The sequence below is a fragment of the Bubalus kerabau genome, chromosome 14 (assembly GCF_029407905.1).
Source record: "Bubalus kerabau isolate K-KA32 ecotype Philippines breed swamp buffalo chromosome 14, PCC_UOA_SB_1v2, whole genome shotgun sequence".
NCBI lineage: Eukaryota > Metazoa > Chordata > Mammalia > Artiodactyla > Bovidae > Bubalus > Bubalus kerabau.
The window spans coordinates 77,018,928-77,041,678 of record NC_073637.1 but is presented as its reverse complement, the minus strand read 5'-3'; the positions used below and the strand labels follow the sequence as shown (position 1 = coordinate 77,041,678).

Here is a 22,751-nt window from a genome sequence, read left to right as displayed (position 1 = left end):
GTGGGAGACCTGAGTCCAGGACTTTGGGCCAGCAGAGAACTCCCGACCCCATGGAACATTAATCAGCTAGATGTCTCCCAAAGGTCTCCATTTCAATACTAACACCAGGTCCCACCTAAAGACCAACAAGCTCCAGTACCGGACACCTCACACCAAGCTTTCAGCAAAACAGAAACACAACCCTACCCATTAGCAGACAGGATGCCCCAAGTCATAACAAGCCCACAGATACCACAAAACATAGTACTAGACATGGCACTGCCCTCCAGAGATGAGATCTGCCACACCCACCAGAACACAGGCACAAGTTCCCCAACTAGGAAATCTTCAAAAGGCATTAGTCCGATCCCACCCACTGGGGGGCAGATTCCACAAATAAGAAGAGCTACAGTCTTCTAGCCTGCAGAAAGGAAACCCTAACAGCAAATTAAACAAAATGAAAAGACAGAGAAACATGCAGCAGATGAAGGGACATGGTAAAAATCCACAAGGCCAAACAAATGAAGAGGAAATAGGCAATTTACCTGAAAAAGAATTCAGAGCAATGATAGTACAGAAGATCTAAAATCTTGGAAATAAAGTGGAGGCACAGTTAAATAGAAGGGAGGCATAGATCAAGAAGGTACAAGAAATGTTTAACAAGGATCTAGAAGAAATAGAGAATAGACAATCAGCAATGAACAACACAACGATCGAGATTAAAAATACACTAGAGGGAACCAATAGCAGAATAACTGAGGCCAAATGGATAAGTAAGCTGGAAGATAGAGTGATAGAAATAACTTAGGCAGAGCAGAACAAAGAAAATGAGTGAAGAGCAATGAGACAGTCTCAGAGACCTCTGGGACAACATTAAAGCAGAGTAATATTTGATTTACAGGGGTCCCAGAAGAAGAAGGGCTTCCCTGGTGGCTCAGAGGTTAAAGCGTCTGCCTGCAATGCAGGAGACCTGGGTTCAATCCCTGGGTCGGGAAGATCCCCTGGAGAAGGAAATGGCAACCCACTCCAGCATTCTTGCCTGGAAAACTCCATGGACGGAGGAGCCTGGTGGGCTACAGTCTATGGGGTCGCAAAGAGTCACACACGACTGAGCGACTTCACTTTCACTTTCTTCAGAAGAAGAAGAAATAAAGAAAGGGTATGAGAAAATATTTGAGGAGATTATAGGCGAAAAATTCCCTGACATGGAAAAGGAAATAGTCACCCAAGTCCAGGAAGCCCAGAGAGTCCCATTCAGTATAGGATAAACCCAAGGAGAGACATGCCCAGACACGTATTAGCCAAACTAATGAAAACTAAACACAAGGGAAAAAACATTAAAACAGCAAAGGAAAAGCAACAAATAACAAATAAGGGGATCCCAAAAGGCTAAAAGCTGATTTTTCAACAGAAACTCTGCAGGCCAAAAGCAAGTGGCAGGATATATTAACACTTAAAGTGATGAAAGGAAAAAAAAAAATCTACAACCAAGATTACTCTATCCTGCAAAGATCTCATTCAGATTCAAAGGAGAAATCAAAAGCTTTACAGATAAGCAAAAGTTAAGAGAATTCAGCACCACCAAAGCAGCTTTACAACAAATGCTGAAGGAATTTCTCTAGATAGAAAACATAAGAGAAAGAAAGGCCTACAAAAACAAACCCAAAACAGTAAAGTAAATGGCAATAGGGTCATGCTGCTGCTGCTGCTGCTGCTAAGTTGCTTCAGTCGTGTCCGACTCTCTGTGACCCCATAGACAGCAGCCCACCAGGCTCTGCTGTCCCTGGGATAGCCTACCAGGCTCTGCCGTCCCTGGGATTCTCCAGGCAAGAACACTGGAGTGGGTTGCCATTTCCTTCTCCAATGCATGAAAGTGAAAGTGAAGTCGCTCAGTCATGTCCGACTCTTCACAACCCCATGGACTGAAGCCTACCAAGCTCCTCCGTGCATGGGATTTTCCAGGCAAGAGTACTGGAGTCATACATATCAATAATTATCTTAAATGTAAATGGATTAAATGCTCCAACCTAAAGACACAGATTAGCTGAATGTTTACCAAAACAAGACCCCTATATATGCTGTCTATAAAAGACACGATTCAGACTTAGGGACACAAACAGACCAAAAGTGATGGACTGGAAAAAGATATTCCATGCAAATAGAAATCAAAAGAAAGTGGGAGTAACAATACTCATATCAAATAAAATAGACTGTAAAATAAAGATCATTGCAAGAGACAAGGAAGGGCATAATGATCAAAGGATCAATACAAGAAGACATAACAATTATAAATATATATGAACCCAGCATAGGAGCACCTCAATACATAGGGCAAATGCTAATAACTATTAAAGAGGGAATTTACAATAACACAATATGAGTGCAGTACTTTAACACCCCACTCACACCAATGGACAAATCATCCAGACAGAAAAGTATATAAACATATATTCACACTTTTTTACATTATTTGGTGTATATACATATACCAAATATGTCCACTTGATAGAGCCATCCCTTCTGTTTCAGTTTGGATCTGCTCCTCTCTAGACCTGTTTATCCTAGGATTCAGGATATAGAACACTGGCAGTCCTGTACTCGGAGATCATTTTTACCCCCTCCACAGAATAAACCTTGAGTTTGGGTCTGGGGACAGAAAGCAGGAGGCCTGCCCAGGATTTGGAGCATTTAACTGTTTCTTATGAATGATTTTCAGTCCTTCTTAATTTAGTCAATCCCATTCACCCTATTTCCAGGTGCTTGTTGCTTTCACTCCCTTAGATTTCACCATCCTAGTGATACATTGGAGAAGGCAATGGCACCCCACTCCAGTACTCTTGCCTGGAAAATCCCATGGATGGAGGAGCCTGGTAGGCTGCAGTCCATGGGGTCGCTAAGAGTCGGACATGACTGAGCGACTTCAGTTTCACTTTTCACTTTCATGCATTGGAGAAGGAAATGGCAACCCACTCCAGTGTTCTTGCCTGGAGAATCCCAGGGACGGAGGAGCCTGGTGGGCTGCCGTCTATGAGGTCGCACAGAGTTGGACACAACTGAAGCGACTTAGCAGCAGCAGCAGCAGTGATACATTGGGCTGGTTCTCTGTTCCTGCCAGTTTATACTTTGATTTCCTTGGGTCTGTCAGGTAAGTTACCAGATAACCACCTGCTTCCAGGTTCCCAAATATTGCTATTGTTTTCTCTCTTATCCTCCCTTTTCCTAAGTCTTAGAAAAGAAAATCATTTTCTACAGTTTTAGTAGGGCTTTGAAGGGAGTGAAATTACATGCCATCATTTGACCTGAAAGTGCCAATAGCTTTCAGACACACATCATAAGCCAGGTAAAATCTTTAGAATTCTAAAGTGAAAGTTAGATAAACATAAAGGTCCACTGATATTGTTCTAAGCAAAAAAATAATTAAAAAAACAAACAAACAAACCTGTGTCTTGAGCAATTCATCTGTGTCTCTTCCATCCTTGACTGGGCTCACTCCCTTTTGAATCTGTGTCACCAATCTCTTAGTTACCTCCCAGATCGATCATTATGTTGACATCCTGTCCTAGTGACCCAATATTAGACTCCAATACTAGTAGCTATTTGGATTGCTCTTCCCTCTGATTAGGCAAAATGGCTGTGGTTTGAAAATTTTATCATAATTTCTCATTTGTAAGATGATCTTCCCTACCAATTCATATTAAAAAAGCAAATATTTCTTGAGTGTCTGTGCACACATTTGAGAAAGTAGGATCTGATGTTGTGAATATTTTAAAATCAGATAACTGCTATCTGCTGCTAGTGATTCCAAAACACAGGTCTTCCCACTTCACTCAGCTACTGTCACTAAAGGATTCTCTGGTTCAAGAGTGATTATCAGAAGTAAAAGATGAATATCTTTTAAAAAATTATCCTACCCTTGAGGTTTTCTTTATTATTTGATGAGAAACATTTAAAGAGCTGTGAGGGCTTCCCTGGTGGCTCAGTGATAAAAGGATGGGTCTGTCAGTACAGAGGACATGGGTTCCGTCCCTGATCCTGGAAGAACCCACATGCCGAGGCAGCTAAGCCGTGCGCCACAGCTGAGCCTGTTCTCAAGGGTATGGCAGCCACAGCTACTGAGCCCATTGCAGTAACTACTAAAGCCTGTGCGTCTAGAGCCGGCGCCCCACAAGAGAGCCGACACAATGAGAAGCCCGCACACGGCGAAGACAGAGCAGCCTCCGCTCCCTGCGACTAGAAAAGCCTGAGCAGCGATGAAGACCCGCCGCAGTCAAGAATAAACAAATGCGATTATAAAAAGAAATAATAATAGCGAGCTTTGAAAAAAGAAAGATTTGGAAGAAATCAAGGTCAACCGCTTAAAATACTGTATTTTGTAAGCAAATACTTTTACTCAATGTTTTTCTTCCTAAGACTCATAGAAAGCCGGTTTGCAGAATGCGTAACGATAATACTGTAGAAACAGGACTCAGAGACTTGGCAAATGTCTCATGGGGGCACGTGAAGAAAGGAAGTAGAAGGCCAAAAATGCGTGGTGTTTTCTTGGATAGATAATCAAGAAAATTTCATGCTGTTATAATTCAAGGTGAAGTATGTTTACTTTGATGGGAGACAAAGGATGGTGAGGGGTTTTATATTCAGTGGTTTGCATCTTAGAAACTAAAGAAAAATCCGGGTTAATTTGTCCAGCAAGTGGGTGGAAACGATGAATCTGTGTTTCATGAGATAGCCCATCCACAAAGCTGAAGCCATGCTTGTGAATAAGGGTCCATGAGACAGTGTAGAAGAAAAGAGGTTAAGAACATATAGGGACTGAATCCAGCATTCCTTTCTCAGTCCTCTTTTTTTTTTTTTTTTTTTCTCTTCTGGACCCATCAGCAACCATTAGCATAATTACTTCAATTTAGGGGCTTTGTTTTTATTCTTTAATAGCATTATTTTCCTTGAGATAAAATGTACATAGAGTAAAATGCATACTTCTTATGTGTGTAGATCAATATTTTTTCCATATGTCTATACCCATCTAGTCATCACCCACATCATGAAGGAGAATCTTTCTAACAGGACAGAAAGGTGTCCAGAGTGGGATCTTATTCCTCTCAGACCAGTTCTGTTTGCAAGAAATAGCAGCTCCATTCTTCCTGGCTCTTTCTCTCTCTCTCAGTTCTCAGCTTTTCCACCAGCCTGCTGGCTGCACCTGCAGAGTCCATCCACAAGGCATCCACCTTTGCCATCATCCTGGCTCCCAACCTGGCCCATGTTACCATCTTCTTTGCCTACTGTTGACTTCAGCAGCTCCCTTCCTAATCAGTCTCCCTGCTCCCTCCTTCCCCTTGCCGCATTATACTCCTTTGCTTACAACCCTCCCCTGCCTTCCCATCCCATCGTAAACCATTCCTTTCAGTGCTTGTAAGGCTGCACAAGGCACAGTCCGACTTCTGCCTCCATGAGCATGGCGCCACTGTCCCCTTGCTCTCCTCACTGTCCCCACGAAGGCCTCCTTTCTGTGCTTTGCAACATATTGAGGGCCTTAGCGCTGGCTCTTCCTTCAGATGCGCGCCTGGCTCACCCCCTCAATTTTTTTCTTTCCTCCACTCAGATGGCACATGATTACTGTTCCAAATATCCCCCCATCCCTTTATTTCCTTCATCAAACCTGTAATGACATACTATTTGTTTCTAATTGTCTTAAATGTCTAATTGTCTAATGTCTTAAATGACTCTTGAGTTACTGATTCACTCTGAAACCTTCAGTGCCTGGGATGTAGTTGGATCTCAATATTGTTGAATGAACAAATAAGTGGATGGCAGATGCATATATAGATAGATGAAGAATATTTCTAGCTTTCTGCCCACTTTATGGTGACTGTGTCAGTTCCATTAGGTGTTACATTGCATGCAAAAAAGAGCATATGGGGACATATGTAAACTCATAAGAACTAGTTGAAAAAGCTATATATGGGGAGGGAAAAAAAATCTCTCTAAGCCAATGTCCAGAAGCCAACAATTTATAGAGGGCTGGCCACGAACTTGGTACTGTATCAGACTCTGGGCAATGAAAAATGTCCAGCCCTCAAGGAGATTTCCAGAAAAAGTATGAATAACGTACTTTTGCTCAGAGTAATTATCAGTATTAAGTACTGCTAAGAAGCCAAGTAAGAGAGAAGTAGAAAGAGTAGATAGACTCGGAGAAGGTAATGGCACCCCACTCCAGTACTCTTGCCTGGAAAATCCCATGGGCAGAGGAGCCTGGTAGGCTGCAGTCCATGGGGTCGCTAAGAGTTGGACACGACTGAGCGACTTTCCTTTCACTTTTCACTTTCATGCATTGGAGAAGGAAATGGCAACCCACTCCAGTGTTGTTGCCTGGAGAATCCCAGGGATGGGGGAGCCTGGCGGGCTGCCGTCTATGAGGTCACACAGAGTCGGACACGACTGAAGCGACTTAGCAGCAAGTAATAAATACATGATTTAAATGGAAGTAATTTTACATAGAGTGGTGAGAAGTGCAAATTATAAGAAGTAAAAACACATTAGGAAGATGTGAAGGAGTGACAGAAATTGTCCTTTCAAGGAATAGAGAAATTAAGGGACAGAGAGTGAAGAAGTAGAAGGTATGGGGAGGAGAAGAGGAAATGGAGGCGGAGGAGGGGGGAAGGGGGAGCTGGTGCTGCGTCCAGGAGATAACTGAATTGAAGATGGTGCATCAGACTGGGTTGAAGCTATGCCCATTTGATGCTTTTTACAAAAAATATAAAATATGCAAACATCACTCACTGCAATATATTTACATTTCTATAGTGCGCTAGGTGGGTTAGGGTTCTCAAACCCCTATTTTGATTTTGAGTTTTCTCCAAAATATAGTATTCTAATCTGGTCTTTGATTGTAAGATAAGTGATATCATGAAGTGCTTTAATATTATATAAATTAATGATTCAGATATTTTAACAAATCTACTAGGTAAGATTTATAACTTTTTTTCTCTCTTTGATAGTAAAAGCAAGGGAGATGCATTCTTGTATTTACCTTGATATTTATGGTTATATATCCTTAATGGCCTTGTAAAAATAAAGGTAATCTTTTATTTGAAAGCCTTCTACAAATAAAAATAAACTATATTGTTGACTAAATCTTGTAGGTTTTTATATGCTGACATGTTCCAAAAGCACAACAACCCTTATTTGCAAGTATTTCTTTAAACTCTTTGAGAAAGATCTCCAAAATTCCAGAGATTCATCCTAGATGAAGATTTCAAAGACAACGCAAATAGTTCTCTGTCTTTCTAGTCTGTTTCTTATTTCAGATAATTATACTCCTGGGATTACCTTACCACACTGCTTCAGAGCTCCTCTTTTCTGTATGTATTAAAGTTTACAGCAGTAACTTCTTGGTGCACAGACGCACCTTGGTTTTTGTGTGACAGAACACATTTTCCTTTATTCCCAATATGCTTTCCTAATTCTTCTTAAAATTCAGATGACTTTTTAGAACTAATGATACATGTCAGATTTGCTTCTTAGGAAACACTTGCTTAGACATTTGGTTACATATACTTATTGGGTATTCTAAGAAAAGCAATTTATTAAAATATTAAATATGAAAATGTTTAACTTTACTCTTGCTTTCTCTCTATGAGTCTATTCAGGGTCACTATTTTGTTTGTTTAGTTACTAAGTCATGTTGGAATCTTTTGCAACCCCCTGGACTCTTTACTGTAGCCCTATCATTTAAAGAAAAAAGAAGAATAAAAAAACTGTTAAATGGGATTTGGCCAAAGATTTTTGATATAAATATTAACTTGTTTGATTAAATTACCTATACAGTCATGATGTATGACTTTAATCAACAAATTATGCTCACTTATCCAAAACATAATTTTTATTTTTGTGAAGTGGTAGTGAAATCCTGGCATATTCTATGTACATAGCTACTTGCCTGAAATACATTTGATGTAGTAATACTTCCTGCTTTGTTCTTGGTCACAGCCATAGGCAAACAGTTAGTGTTCAAACAACGCTCTACTTGACGTGGCCAGTTTAATATACTTACTATTTCAAGCAAACACACAGGAGATTTTGGCCTAAATTTCTTTAGCGTTCTTACTTTATGTTTTATATCAACAAGACATAGATAGCCAAGGCTACTGCTATATATCAGCATAAGCGTATGTAAATCATTCATTGAGTAAAACCACAGTGTCTGTGAACCATTTTCTGTTCTCTTATTTATTGACAGTTTTGTTTTAAATTACAACACAATGAATTGATGGCAAACACAGAAGAGGCAATAGTATAAAAAGCCATTTAACCCTTCCCTAGGTTAAGACACGCACAGCAGACAAAAACTGCCCACCCAAAACCCCCTTCTTGAATGGAAACAAAATAAATATAAATTAATAAATACAAAACAAATCACTGCACAGCCCTTAACTCTTTGATTGCCATGGCAAGAACCATGCTGATGATCCCAGCTTATGACATTTACGGGGTTAAAGGTTGCCGCAGCAGTCAAAGGGTTATAGCATTGTAAACATAAGTATTTTGTGGAAAAGTTCAGTCATGTTAATGGTCTACAGCAATGAGATTAATATTATGATCCCTTGACCTTTAATGATGCAACATTATTAAGGAGTTAAAGAGATAGTAGCTTGGTGAGCTGTTACATAGACTAGTCAACCATTTTATTTAACAATGTGCTATGAGGCCTGATTTACCAGTAAAAGACAACTTGTGAATAATAAACACTGTTCAATGCACTGATCAATAAATCAATGAAAAAATTAATTTAAGCACCACAAAAGTTTGCCTGATTATATCTGACAGTCATAATACACTTTAGCACCATTTATTTAGCCTTATATTTGCACACAAACAAGCTTTGTGTTTGTCAGTAGAAACTATCTGAAATATATATATATGTGTGTGTGTGTGTGTGTATATATATATATATATATATATATATATACACCAGATTTAAGATGGTATAAATGTATAGAATCCTGTGTGGGCAAAAAATCACTAACAACTTGCAAACCTTATAACTCATTCAGCAAATAAATGTGTTATTTATTTCTTTCCTTGCACACAGAAGACTACATATTATCAAAAACTTAATGAAATAGTGTTGAGAGTAATGTGAACAATCCAGACAAAGTTAGATTTCAATGCTCTCTCCAAAACTGAGAATATCATGGGGACTGAAAATAAAGGTAAAGTATTGTCAGAAACCAAGACAAAATGACCTAAATATTTCATTTCGTAGTGTTTCTCTGTGCTTCAGTTTAATTCTATTTAAATAAAATCTGCAATAATTTTATGTGTTAAAGCCTTTTAATTTCCCATCACCACAATATAGAAAGAAATGATTTTTACAAGCTATAAAGTGTGTATTGTTTACCCAAGAGACAAGTTTTCTTTGCAATTGCTTGCATATAATTTTGACTCTGAAAGATAAATGTCTGTGCAATTTTTTAAAATATATATGGTATTTACTTGACAAACTGAATTTATGGGCATTTACCCTCCATAATCTACCTAGTAAATATATATATATATTTACTAATTATGCCATATAGTTCCAAATATTTACTACCAGATAGCTCATATGGATGGCATAAATTGCATTAATTATCATACTGATCCACTGTTAGAATCAAATAATGTTAATATAGATTACAAGTTTTAAAATATCTTGAAGATAGGTTACTACACTGACAAAGCAGGCAATTTTCTCTACGACAATAATTGATTCTTTTAAAAACCATCAGTAGACTATGGACTAGTTAGATTTTATGTTTTACTAAAAAATTAAGTTCATTAAAAGCTATATCAGCACAAAATTGAAATAGCTAGTTTAATTTATTTATTTCCCTCCTATAATATAAAACAAGATAATTGTTTTAAAATTCTATATCTAAAAAAAAATATCTCAGTTGTGTCCAACTCTTTGCAATGCACTGGACTATAGCCCACCAGGCTCCTCTGTCCATGGGATTCTCCAGGCAAGAATACTGGAGTGGGTTGCCATTTCCTCCTCCAGAGGATCTTCCCAACCCAGGAATTGAACCCAGGTCTCTCGCATTGCAGGCAGATTCTTTACAATCTGAGTCAGCAGGGAAGCCCCAAGACTTTCACACCTGAAGCAAAATTTTATGGGTGAGTCTCTAAAACTCTTGAAAATGGAGGTCCACAATAGAAATGCTGATGTAGTCAAAACCAAGGCAGCAAAAATCTGCCACTATAACACCTCTTAATATCTTATTTTCTCTTTTTAATATATATGTCATTTATACATAAAGGGATATAGACCAAAGAATTGAAGTTTTAGGTATTTATGTACTCATTTTGTACCTTAAAAGGAATACTGTATTATGGTATTTATTTCCTACATATTTAAGATACAGTCACCAGAAGCAAACTTTCTTAGCTGGCTTATCAAGAGACAACAGCCTTCATACTCAGCATTTCACTTTTCTCAGGGAAATAACTCTAGAAAATTTAGAATCCAATGCAAGAGATTTGGAGATGTGTGAAGTTTACTGGGACTAAGTTTTCGCATGAAACTTGTGAGGGACAAACATACTTTCAGCGCACCACATATGATGTACAATTCTGTTCATTTCTGGTTTTCACAAAGGGAAGGGAAAATCAAAAGGGGGTGGGCAAGGTAGAAATAGAAAGGAATGCAAATATAGGCACAGACTGTACAGAACAGCATAAAATAATATATCCCTCCCAACCATCTGTATCTTGGGGTGTCAAACAAAGCAAACAAACACTTCAAAATTGAAGGAAGAGAAAAATCAGGCACACATACTTGTTTGGAAATCATGTTCTTGTTTTTTTTTTTTTTTTTTTTTTTTTTGAATTAAAAAAGTAACTGAATTGCCAAATTTTGTATTCAGGAATATATAAAGGAATAATCAGATACAAAAGAAGTGACAAAAATAATTAAAAACCTACTTATACCCAAGCAATATTATATACTAAAGAGCTGTGAGAAGACAGTCAAAAATGTGGCCTCCGTGATATTTTGGTGGTAGCAAAATGATGACATTGATTTAAGGGTTGAATGATTCCTTCAAGAAAAGTATGTTTTCACAACTGGGTTGTCAGTATATAGAGTGGGAACAAGATCAAATTGACAGTACAGAGGAGCAAATGAAACATGCATTCTAGTGACTTGTCAAATTAACAGCTCACACCAGGCTTTATTCATCTATATCTTAGCAAGACAGGCCAATGTAGAAACATACATTCAAATGAAGGTGGCAAGTTCAAGCAGCACATCCTAGTCTATCATAGCCTACCCTAGGAAAAAGCATCCTGCCGTGCAGTCATATCTCCCTGCATCTCATCATACGTGAGGCATGTATAAAAAGGCCTGTGTCCAGAAGTATTTCTCCTGGGATCCAATCTAACTACAGATCAAGTGCTACAGAAATATCTGTGTTGTGAATGAATATTTGTTCATGGATAAGACAAGTGGATAGGATACTCAAGAAACATCTTGGTAAGTCTAAAAGTGGATTATTTCATTCATGTTCACCATTCTCTCCTTCCAGGTTTTCTATACGAAATAAGAGTTAATAACATCTCTGAAGCTACATGATCTAACATAATACAATTATCATATTTTCATATTTATATTTAACTGCTTTTCTTCTCCCTTCTTAAGGGCACATAGATCTAGTTCTATAGCAGAGGACATGGCAAAGTCACAGCATCCGCAAAACATTCTAGTTTATGACGTGTTTGTCCTACACTTTTCAGTGTGATCTTGAATGTAAAGGACTGCTGGGTGCAAACTTGAACATTATTCCCAGTCCAAAGCTAGTAAGACACATTTTAAGACCTGCTGCTCTTTAAAATGAAAAAGCATAGAGTCTTCATAAATCTTCAGAATTATCTTCATAAAACTTCAGAATATGTACCTTTTTATACTTATGCACTAAACATGGATTACTGGTTACGCCTTCATTTTCTTTAAAGAGCTTTAGTTACAGGTGCCTGAGTTACTGCACTACAGCACTCATGATCCTATACCCTTACTTAATGCAAAGAATTAGCTTTGTTCTAAAAAATAATACATGTCACATCCAGTTATAAGCTCACAACTATGTTTAGAAATTGAAGGCTGATACTTCAGTATTATACCAGAAAATTGACAGAAATTTTGCAACATCACATTGTTTTATACTCCATTTCTCTGAATTTGTCAAATCAATGTTCATTCTTAGGCTTTATATACTATTGGTTTAAATTTCAAAGTAGATATATGTATAAAATGTTGGAAGAGATATTTGCAACTGGGTGTTATTAATTTGACCTGAAATATATCAGAATCATTTCAAAATTATACCAAAGGAAACAAATGAAAAATGATTTGATTAGAACATGAAAGACAAAGCTTACACTTAGATGAGACTAGAACACTAAGGCAACTTCTTTGCTACTGTGCCAAGTGCTTTGTGTTATATGATTATTGAGGTAAATTTCTATCCTAGGGACATGGCTTTTCTTAGGAAATTCTAATATTATATAGATCTTTCCAATTGAGTTTACTGAATATCTAACGTTGACATTTTTAGCCTAGAAGGCAATGCATGAGTACCAGATGTGTTTATGCAGGGTAACAGCTAATAACCAATGTCTAATTATATACATTGATATATCACATGCTCATCACTTCTGCGAAGAGCTTGAAGTTGCATGGTTCTACTATTTTTACAGTGGCTAAAGTAAAATTTCCAGTTGTATTAAAGAATGCAATAGGATGTTTTGTATATTTTACAAAAACTCATTTTTCCTCTTCTTTCACTTCTATTTAATAAATTTAACATTTAGCATTCCAATTGATAGTGCGATGCAATGCCTGGTTGCTGCATTCTTTATTATGAAGTTTTTCTTCTCTTTAGGAAGCTCTAACTTTTTAATATAGGTTCTTTGATGAAGCTATGGTTCTCTACTAGGCAACATAGACTCTGTAACACAGATACAATATGCTCTGGCAGTTATAAACTGTGATCATAAATCACATCATAAATAAATCAATCATGAAGGTGTGTGAGATGCAATGTAATGGTTAGATTCTATTGACATGAAATCTTTTGTGATATCATAAGACTGGACTCACAGCTATTTGTGATGGCTCATCTGAATTCAACATTTTTGGTTTAGATAGTTATGTTCTGGTTTAACCTCTGATATTTTGGAATGTGTTCTTGAGAGAATCAAAAGTTAAATGAATTCTCTAATATGTTTGCCGAAAAAGATTTCACCACCAGCTACTAGGTTTTCTCAGTATATGTTACAGTCTCACAGATTCAATACTATCATAAATCACTGCTTTATTCATTTCTGGAAATGATTCCAAAACTTAAAAAAAAAGATTATTTTCATGACTTTTGTGTTAAAAGATTATTTTCAGTCTATTTGATTATAATATCCATTTCTTTTCAGGTAGCACATTGAGTTTAGTCAATATGGACACACTGCATGTTCTACTATAAGATCCACAAAGCATGGATGTGTATTTGTAGCATACTAGAGATACCAGCCTATATGTAGAAATGGAAAGTATTATACTACTATCCTTAGGATCCAGTATATACACATCACCAGGTATTGGAGTTGTCAGTGAAGTTGGGCAATGTTCTCATCACCACACTGTGTTTTTTAAATCACCCATAGAAAGTGAATAAAAACAAGTATATCGTATATGACAAATTATATGCCAATAGAAAAAGATTAAAAGCAATTTGAATATTAGAAGTAAAACTCTCTTGTTTCAGTAAATCAGTCTCTATCCTTTATTACTTAGTAATTATTTTGTAAAGTATTACTTAGTAATTTATTACAATCTGACTCAGAAAAGCCTTGCCCTCTGATTTATAACAGAATTTGTCTTTGCTAGTATCATATGATGGTCTCTAACTTATCCATATTATCTTTGTGATTGTAAAGAACATCCGTAATCACCCGTTCTGGTGCCATGTCAAAGACAACATTGTTCTAAAACAGGTCAGCAGTTAAATTCACAACCTCCTCCACATGTCTGATGTGGATTTACTGCTTTATAGAGAATACAGACTGATTGGCTATTTTAATATTTCATTCAGTCCAGGTCATAATATATAGAAAAATAATATTTGGCTAAAATTGTAAACTCTATAGTTAATTTATGTAAAAACATTACTTTGTTTACATTTGTATTTATATTAAAGTAATGAGAAATAATGAAACAGAAGGAGAATTATTTTTTGCGATTGTGAATGTGTTTTAATTTCGACTTAGGAAACCCTAGGTCTTAAATTTCCATATTATCAGTGATAGAATGTTGGAAAATACTTGCTGGGTGTATACCTCTATTGATACTAAACTGTTCTTATTATTCACATTGGTTTTGAATCAGTGTGCTAGACCAATTACTCACTCTCCCTTCCACTGTTCCATTAGGATTGACATTTTCCCCAAACCCCAAGTGAAAGAGGAGTTAGCAACCATACAAAGTGCCTGGTGTACAATAAGCAAATAGAATCCCAATGTTTGTGATTATGCCGTACTTAATGTTTTCTTATCTCTTGTAATCTCACAACCTGAAAATTCAAAGTTCTAATAAAGAGATTAGCTATATATACCTTTTCTTATCACATAAATCTCATTTCATATTAAAAAAAAATATGACCCAACATTTTTCCATGATGTTTCCAGAATGCAAGCAAAATGATAGAACCTTTCTCTTCTTAATGCTATGGTTATTTTCTAGCCCTTATATATTTATAGTCTTATGATGAATCAGGATATTGTGACAAATGAGTAAAGAGGCCAAAGAGTGCTTCTTTAGTTTCTTTCTCATTTTGGAGGAAAAAAAATAAATCAATTTTCAATGCAGGTTGATGGAATTCCTCAATGATTTACATATGTCCTCAAATGACATAGTTCCTCATTTCAGTCTTTAGCAAAATACAATTTCCAGTTATTTATTTTTTTTCTTGGCATCAAGGTCTGAAAAATATTAAACCCTCCCACAAGCAAATATCATATAAATGAGCCTATGTATATGGTCCTTCCTCCAAGCTCAGGAACAGTGACTGAGTATGCCACCAGCACCCTCTGGAATGGAAGCACTGAAGTAAAGCTACGGGCTCGTGCTGGGTCTCTCCCTGCGTCCTTGTCCCTCACATACATAATCTCCATTAGAATCTTGTCAAAATACAGTCTGCTGTTGCATCATGTTTTGCTGTAAAGCCATTAGCAATTCTTCTTTCTTTATTCTTTTTTCATAGTCTCATTTTACGTATAGGTTGTAAGAAATAACAGTCTGCAAGGCTTTGCAACATGCCATCCATGATTACAAAACATTTTCGCCAACCGAATTATAAACATGTAGTTTAACTGAAAGGCATTTTAATTGTCATGCTATGTTGAGTATAAATACAAATTCAAGGCAGCCAAACTATCCATTTCCAAATAAGAATATATACCTACACTCATTAAAATCATCTGGAAATGTGTATCATTAGTAAATGAGTAAGAAATTTTCACTAGTATAAAATTCCTGCTTTATATAAAAGCCACACTGGCCATTCAAGTAGTTTGAGGTGTTTTTTCTTTTAACCCCATAGTTTTATATTTGTACTAAAATGATGAATTTAGACTTGAAATTATGTTAAAGGAAAATTAAAAGTCACTTCTACCTTTAGGGCATTTTTAAAGTGTGCATGTAAAGAGCAAAGTGTCCATCTGTGGATCCACCATCAATGCGCCTTTTCTCTCTAAGGAAACAGCTCATGCTTATTAGGTTTTTAGAGGTCAATTAACACTCCAATGGAGAAGCAACACCAGATTTCCCTCAGTTTGTGCCAGTTTGCAAGTTAAAGGTCAAAGGGCAAAGACATAGAACAGGACTCTTCAAGGAAAATTTTCACAGAAGATAATGTTTAAGTTGTTGTTATTGACAGTCAACAGATCAGTAATCAAGTTCAAGGCAAGCTGTTCATTGTTTCAAAAGCTAATCCCCTCAAAAGCTGGCTTTCACACAAAGCCACTGTCTGACTCGTGGGGTGCATTCCTTCTGACCATCTCTAATAAGTTCACAGCCCAGTGGCTGTAAAGCCTTTCACTGCAAGAAGCAGCTCCTAAAAAAATCAATTAAGAGGTCTGTCAGTTGCTGACTTTTCTCTAGGAAAAAAATATTGATACAAACCTGCTCTGCAGGTCACATGGAAATGACAATCCTGCTGTTATAGGACAAATTACACTCAACAATGAGATGCTTTGGTGGTCTCTTGGCTCTGTCAGCGATCAAATGGATGGCTAAATGCCAGAAGCCACACTAACCCTTTGAGAACTATGGTTAACATGCAATAGCTAGTACACTGGAGTATATTCATGCAATCTCAGAGTCATCATTTTAATTCATTCGTAAGATGGCAATGCTAATGGCATGTTCCATGGCAAAACTGATTTTTCATGCAATGGATTTTAAAACAGAAATTCAGTGTGTCTAATGACAACGACAACGACAACAAAAAAGACAGGCTGTTATAATCAGTTGTTCAAATAAAATTTCACTCTTACAAGATATTTAATAAAATACCTTTTTATTTGCCAGAAAATGTTTGGCAAGTAACATCATTTCTGTTTGTTATAAATGCATTTATGTAGTACTGTAAATCACTTAAAATTACATAGGGCTATAGGATATCTGTTTTAAAAACCTGAACTCCTTGAACCTATGCCTGTTTTTACCATTGCCCACTTCTATAATTTACCAGGTCCTAAGACTCTGAAAGCTGCTTTGATAGTTCTCAAAGGGTTACACCACTATATTACTGGAGTCACATACCCTTAGGAAATGACTGGCATTTTAAACCACTTTAAAGACATACTGCTTCTTGCTCCCCTTATAATGAATATTCCTGACAGACCCATGGAAGGCCTGGGGCAATGGCCTAGTACAACTTGGGGAGATTATCACAATGGTGTCAGGGTGAGGTGGCAGGAAGGGGCTTGGAAACACTTCAAAACAACCAAAAGGTCCCATCTGAATGTAGCTGTGAATATAAATGTGATGAAACATTGAAGACATAGCTGAGAACAGCTGTATAAAATGAAAAATGGATGTAGTATTAAGGCTGTTACTATATTGCAGATATTTTGGCCCCTTGTTGTTGGAAAATGGCTGTCCCAACAGTCTAGAGTCCTGCATGTGTGTTCCAGGTCTCCCACCTGACAAAAATGAAGCGCGGGAGACTATCCATAGCAGTCAGAGAGCTATCTTCTTTGGAGACGAAGCTGTTTTGGGTCTTCACACTTTACTGAAAGTTCAATGGTGGGTTTTTTGTTTAGCCTTTTCTTTTTCCTTGCTATGAAGCAAAAATTCATGGGTTTTCCATTTTGCTTTTCTCCCCCCAGAAATGGGCTCAGACGTCAGAAAACAAAACAAAACATAATATTAGAAACCTTTAAGAAGAATCTTTTCTTCTTTTTCCTCTTTAGGTAATCCTGAAAATTAACTGGGCATTGAGCGTGCAGAGGAAAGGCCTAGAACTGAATGACAAAGAAAGACAGAGGACTGAAGAACAGCAGATACTGTGCATCATGGAAGCTTCCCCATGAGTGCATTTCCACTCATGTGCAGGGCCAACAACCCTCTGGGTTTGAAAGGTCAGCCCGAATCAGGCTGCCACAAGCCTGCTCCTAGCTAGGAAACCGCATAACAGCTCTTGTCTTGAATCTCAAGTTACCACAAACTCCTAGAAAAGAAAGAAAGGAAGAAACCCTCCATCACACCCACTCTTGCATAGAGCGTTTACAGTACAGTATGTGGCGGGGTGTTCCTTTCCTCTTGAACTGGAACACAGTGTAAACCAGGACAAGTAGGCATAAGGCCAAGATGCAGGGAATGACAATGGCTATGGCTTTCACAGTGCTGGCTGTGTTGTCCAGTTTGATGACAATGTCTACGTCATCTGGTGGGCTGTGTCCTTCTTTCTCTCTGTCTGTTGGTCCATCACAGCCCATAAAATCCTTGAGGATGGATCTGGGATATCCAGGTTCTACCTTGAGTATCTGGTTGTTGAATTTCCAGTACTCCTTTCCTTTGTAGAAATATGTAAAGCCTGGTTGGGGGGAAACACACACACAGGAATCACTTATTTGTAAAAGAGTAGAAGTATAGAAATTTAATTAAATAGGCTACTTAAAAGATGTATGTTAAGGCCACTCAGTTTTTATAGGAAGAAAACCCTATTCCCAGCTCAGCTGTCTGTTGACATGGATCTGGCTGTTGTGGTCCAGAAACTGGCCCTCAAATGCCTACTGACGGCTCAACAGGGAGAAAGAAATACTATTTACACAGTGTTAAAAGCCCATGCTATACGCATCTACTCTGCTGCTAGCTTACAGAACTGCTGGTGTAGAATTACACATCAGTGTGAGCATACCAACCTGTATGAAAAGATACCGAAACAGCCTTAGAAACAGAAGACCTGTTAGCCCTAATGCAGCTATTGAGGACACTGCATAATACATTAAAAGGAGGCTTCTCTGCAAAATAGTTCAAGGGAAATTTCTAATCATCTTAAGACTGGGAATAGTTGTACTCTTAAGAAACAAGTTTGTTTTGTCATTTGGAAAAGAAGTCATAAGAAATCATACATCATGAAACTGGAGATGATATCCTTGGTCTGCTAGGAATTTTAATAATTGAATAGATATTTATTGTATTTTGTGCAGTCATCTCATTTTCAGCTCTAGATCATGCCCATTTTGTCTCTCCTTTTGTCCTTGTTATTTAACTTTATTATAGACTAGGTGAAATTTTTATCATCTGGCTATACTTTACAGAACTTCAAAAGCCATTATCAATCCTTTTAGAGTAAAGGGTTAATGAAGTGTAAATAAATCTATAATTCTGTCTTTAATACTGCCAGCTAACCTATATTTCATGGAGGAGGAGGCAGTGGTATGCAGAAGGCTCAGATAACTTAGCAACACATATGATTTGTGTTCCAAAATATTATGGATGCAGATAACAGACTTGCAAACTACAAATACATGTGTTTTTCTGAGGACTATTCTCTTAACTTTTGTTGTTTTTCCCAGAAACAAGTCAAGGTTTTTCTTTCATAGTTTCTTCATGTCAAGTTTCTTTGTGATTTCACTTTAATTCTTGCTTTGAGATAAAATTCAACAAACTAAAAAGAAAGTTGTTAATGTTATAATCACTTAAAAACTATATTTTGGGAGCTATCTAATTTTGAATAGTATGCCTACTTTCTGAGTTAATAATTGTTAATGAGAGTTTTTTCTTCTATTAATGAGCACTTACTATGGAAGAATCTTTGTGTAAAAGCTTAGTAAGTGACATCTTTTAATCCTCACAAACACTCTGTCAGGTAGAATTAACTACCTATATTTTTCAGGCAAAGATACTGAAGCTCAGAGATAAAATGATATGCCCAATACTGCTGGAAAAAGGATTTAAATCTTGGTCTAGCTTTAGAGCCTGAATCTTAATGATTTTTCTAAGACTAGGTCTCTTAGAGATTTCTGTCTTTTCACAAATACTCCTTGGTTCAACATTACAGGTTGTGATAGATCTCACTCCTAAAATAATAACAACAACAACAACAAAAAAAACCTCTGACATCTCTTCAAAAATTTTCAGCTAGGATTGATCGTCACTTCAGGTCACTTCACTCTAGAAATCATTTTGTTCAATGCCATGAAATTTGGCTGTTGCTTTTAGATTTGAAGGGCAGTTTTGCAATCAGAACAAGTTGCCAAGTGAAAACTGGTGTGTGTAGACTCAAATTTTTCTGCAGGGAGCTGGTATTTGATCATGTTAATGAAAGCCAATGTAATTACTCAGAAACCTGGATAAAGAAATGTTGAGGGCCTGCCAAATAACAGTACCTTTGATGATCATAGTTGAATAATAGCATTGATCTAGAATTAAACAGACATTCAAAACAGGTGAACAAACTTCTTACATTTGTAGATAGGAAACCAACAGCTGAAAGTGTCCTTATCTTTAATTTTTAGTCAAAGCTAATTACTATGAAAACCACTGGGTGTCATATAAAAATTCAGAAGTTTGCATTTCCATATTTATCATTTGGTCTGCAGGCCAAATTATACACTATTAACACACTCCATATCAGTAGAATTGTAGTTTGCTCAATACACTTATTAAAGACAAGAAGTTTCATCAGCAGAATAACAGAAATCTGTCCAACCTTGATCCTGAAAAATTCATCTCATTCAATGATTTGGTTTTTTTTAACCCTTTAAGAAATGTCAGTGGGTTGAAGAAAATTTATGTACTTATTTTTTCTTCTTTTGTGAGTAACTTTGATGTTATAATCTTGTAGATATTATGCTTACTAAGAGTAGAAATTTGAGATGAATTCTTACCTGAATTATCATTTTTGAGAAATTCTGAGAAAGAAGTCAGTGAGGTTGTAATGAATTATTTGATGACCTTTTTTCTCCTGTATTTGATTGGTTTTCACTGGTGACTGTTCTATTGCTTAATCCTAAAATGTAAGGAGAGATTGTCTACCGTAGCTGTCTTGTTACAACTTCATAGATGATCCTGCATGGCAGTACCTATGTGTTCTCTCTGTTTTCCACTCATATATTTATTAGTAAGAGGATAATTAATGTTTAATAAATGTGAATAAATTAATTGAATCTTGTGAAAATTTTTGCTTGAATCCCACTGACAGATTTTAACAGAGAGTGAGAGTGGGTTAGAGAATTAATATACCAACAGAATCAAGTCAAAACTTTTACTAGGCTAAAAGTAGAGCTGTAATCAGTAAACAAAATGAAACAGTGTTAGAAGTAGAATTTTGTATTAAACTTAAAATTGCATTTTATAAGGAGAAAATATAGAATACCTAGGAGGTGGGGCTTGACAGCAATTAGAGATTTGAAGGTGGGTAATTGCAGTGATTATTCACTATAATTTTAGTATATGATGAAAAAAATCATGCCACTGCTTAAAACACTGTCAAAAGCAAGAAATAATTTCATGATATTTTACATAAGTAAAATATCCTTTGGATTACTGTAGCTATTTTCAGGGGTGGGCTAAAAATAAAGTGGGAAATAAGAAAATTGTTAAACTAAGAATAGTTACAGGTGAAAATTGGGATGCTGATGGCTTAGGAAGCTACATTCTGAGAAAGTCTAAGGTATGTCAAATATGACAAAGTGAAAAATTTAGCCTGACATGGCAGACTGTCAATTACCTTAATGATAAAGCATAGGAGAAGATGATTTAGCTTTTCCTCTTTGGAAAGAGTGTATTAGAGCAATTCAGTGAGGCTAGAATGTTCTAGTTTCAACCCTTAGACATATATTATCAATTTCATGATCACAAGTAAGTACTTAAACTAGCTGATGTTGGTTTTCTCATTTATAAGTAATTATAAATGAGGCAAGGAGGTATTTGTGTTGGACAATTAAGTTAGATAACACATTTATGTAGCACAGCTGATAGATGGTGGGAACTCAGTAAACAGCACCACAAATTCACATTTCATTGGTCAAGGTGGCAGAGTTAATATCGATAGGTATTGGTATTATAGGAAAGCATATTCCACCTTAATATGAAAATATACTTCAAAAATCTATAGCTCAAGATTAAGCTTTGGGGGATTTTTTTTTCTTTGAAAACTATGATGAGGAGATGATTCCTAGGAAGAAATTCCTACCTTGGTGGAAGGATGAAGAATTAGAGAAAACATTTCATTACTGTGTCATCTCTGATTTTATGACTGTCAAGTACATGTTACCCATATAGGGAATTACTTTGAGTCTAAATATAAATATAAATGTGCTTACTCAATAATTTGAGCTTGCTCTCTTCAATAAGAAACATAAGGGAAGAAGTTGTGTAAAATTTGAGTTCAAGGTTAAAAACACAAGCATGAGATCTGAGTAGAGAATTGAAATTGGAGAATTTGCTATTGGTAAACTCTCTAGACTAAGACCTTCCAGACTGATTAATATTGCTACCCTACAGAACAAGAGTTTCAAACAAATAGGAGATTTCCTTCACTTTATGGGATGAATGTGTAGAGTACTAAAAGGGGTCAAGTTAATTTCAACAACCTTTATTGAATGGTTACTGTGCAACTGCACTTGAAGAATTTACACTAGAGGTGATAACAAATGGGCATATAAATTGATGCCTGTGATATGAGATTTTGAGTGCAAGGGTGAGTGTACCAAAAAGAATATACAAGCACTCCTAAAAGTTCAAAAATGAGCTCAGTGTTTAAGGATATTAAAGGAAGGGCTGGACTTGGTAAGGTACAGAAGACATAGATGTGTTGAAGTTTCATCTGTAGTTTTTGTCATCTGGAAGCACTGATTTTTTCCAACATGCTTTGTTTTTTGCCACTATTTTACAAAGTTATTCTTTGCTATGTAGAAAGAAAACATGAAACTCTCAATGTAAAGAAACCATTTATCTTAAACAAATATTATTTTCAGATGGACAAGAATTTGAAGAACCATGGGGCAAGATTCAGCAAGAATATTTCTTTGTTATTTTTATACAATTATGGTTTATTTACAGAAAACCTGTATCAAATCTCAGTTTTTAGTGGCCTTGTGAATACAGACAGGGAAAATAAAAAGTTAATATGCTAGGAATTAAGATTATGCATACTTTTTCAATTTTTTGAAATTATTAAAGTTATCTTAATTATAAAAGCTATACTCATTTTAGAATATTAATAAAGGGAAGAAAT

At 36.4% G+C, this 22,751-nt stretch overlaps 1 protein-coding gene across 1 annotated transcript in view; it reads right to left on the bottom strand.

Annotated features, from left to right (window-relative positions):
• Positions 1-15,700: 15,700 nt before the first annotated feature.
• MMP16 (matrix metallopeptidase 16) overlaps positions 15,701-22,751 on the bottom strand; it is a 395,775-nt gene continuing 388,724 nt past the window's right edge. Inside the window, exon 10 of the mRNA XM_055546719.1 lies at positions 15,701-18,101. Within this exon, the coding sequence (XP_055402694.1) occupies positions 17,767-18,101 (335 nt within the window). The 3' untranslated portion in view covers positions 15,701-17,766. The remainder of the gene's footprint in view (positions 18,102-22,751) is intronic.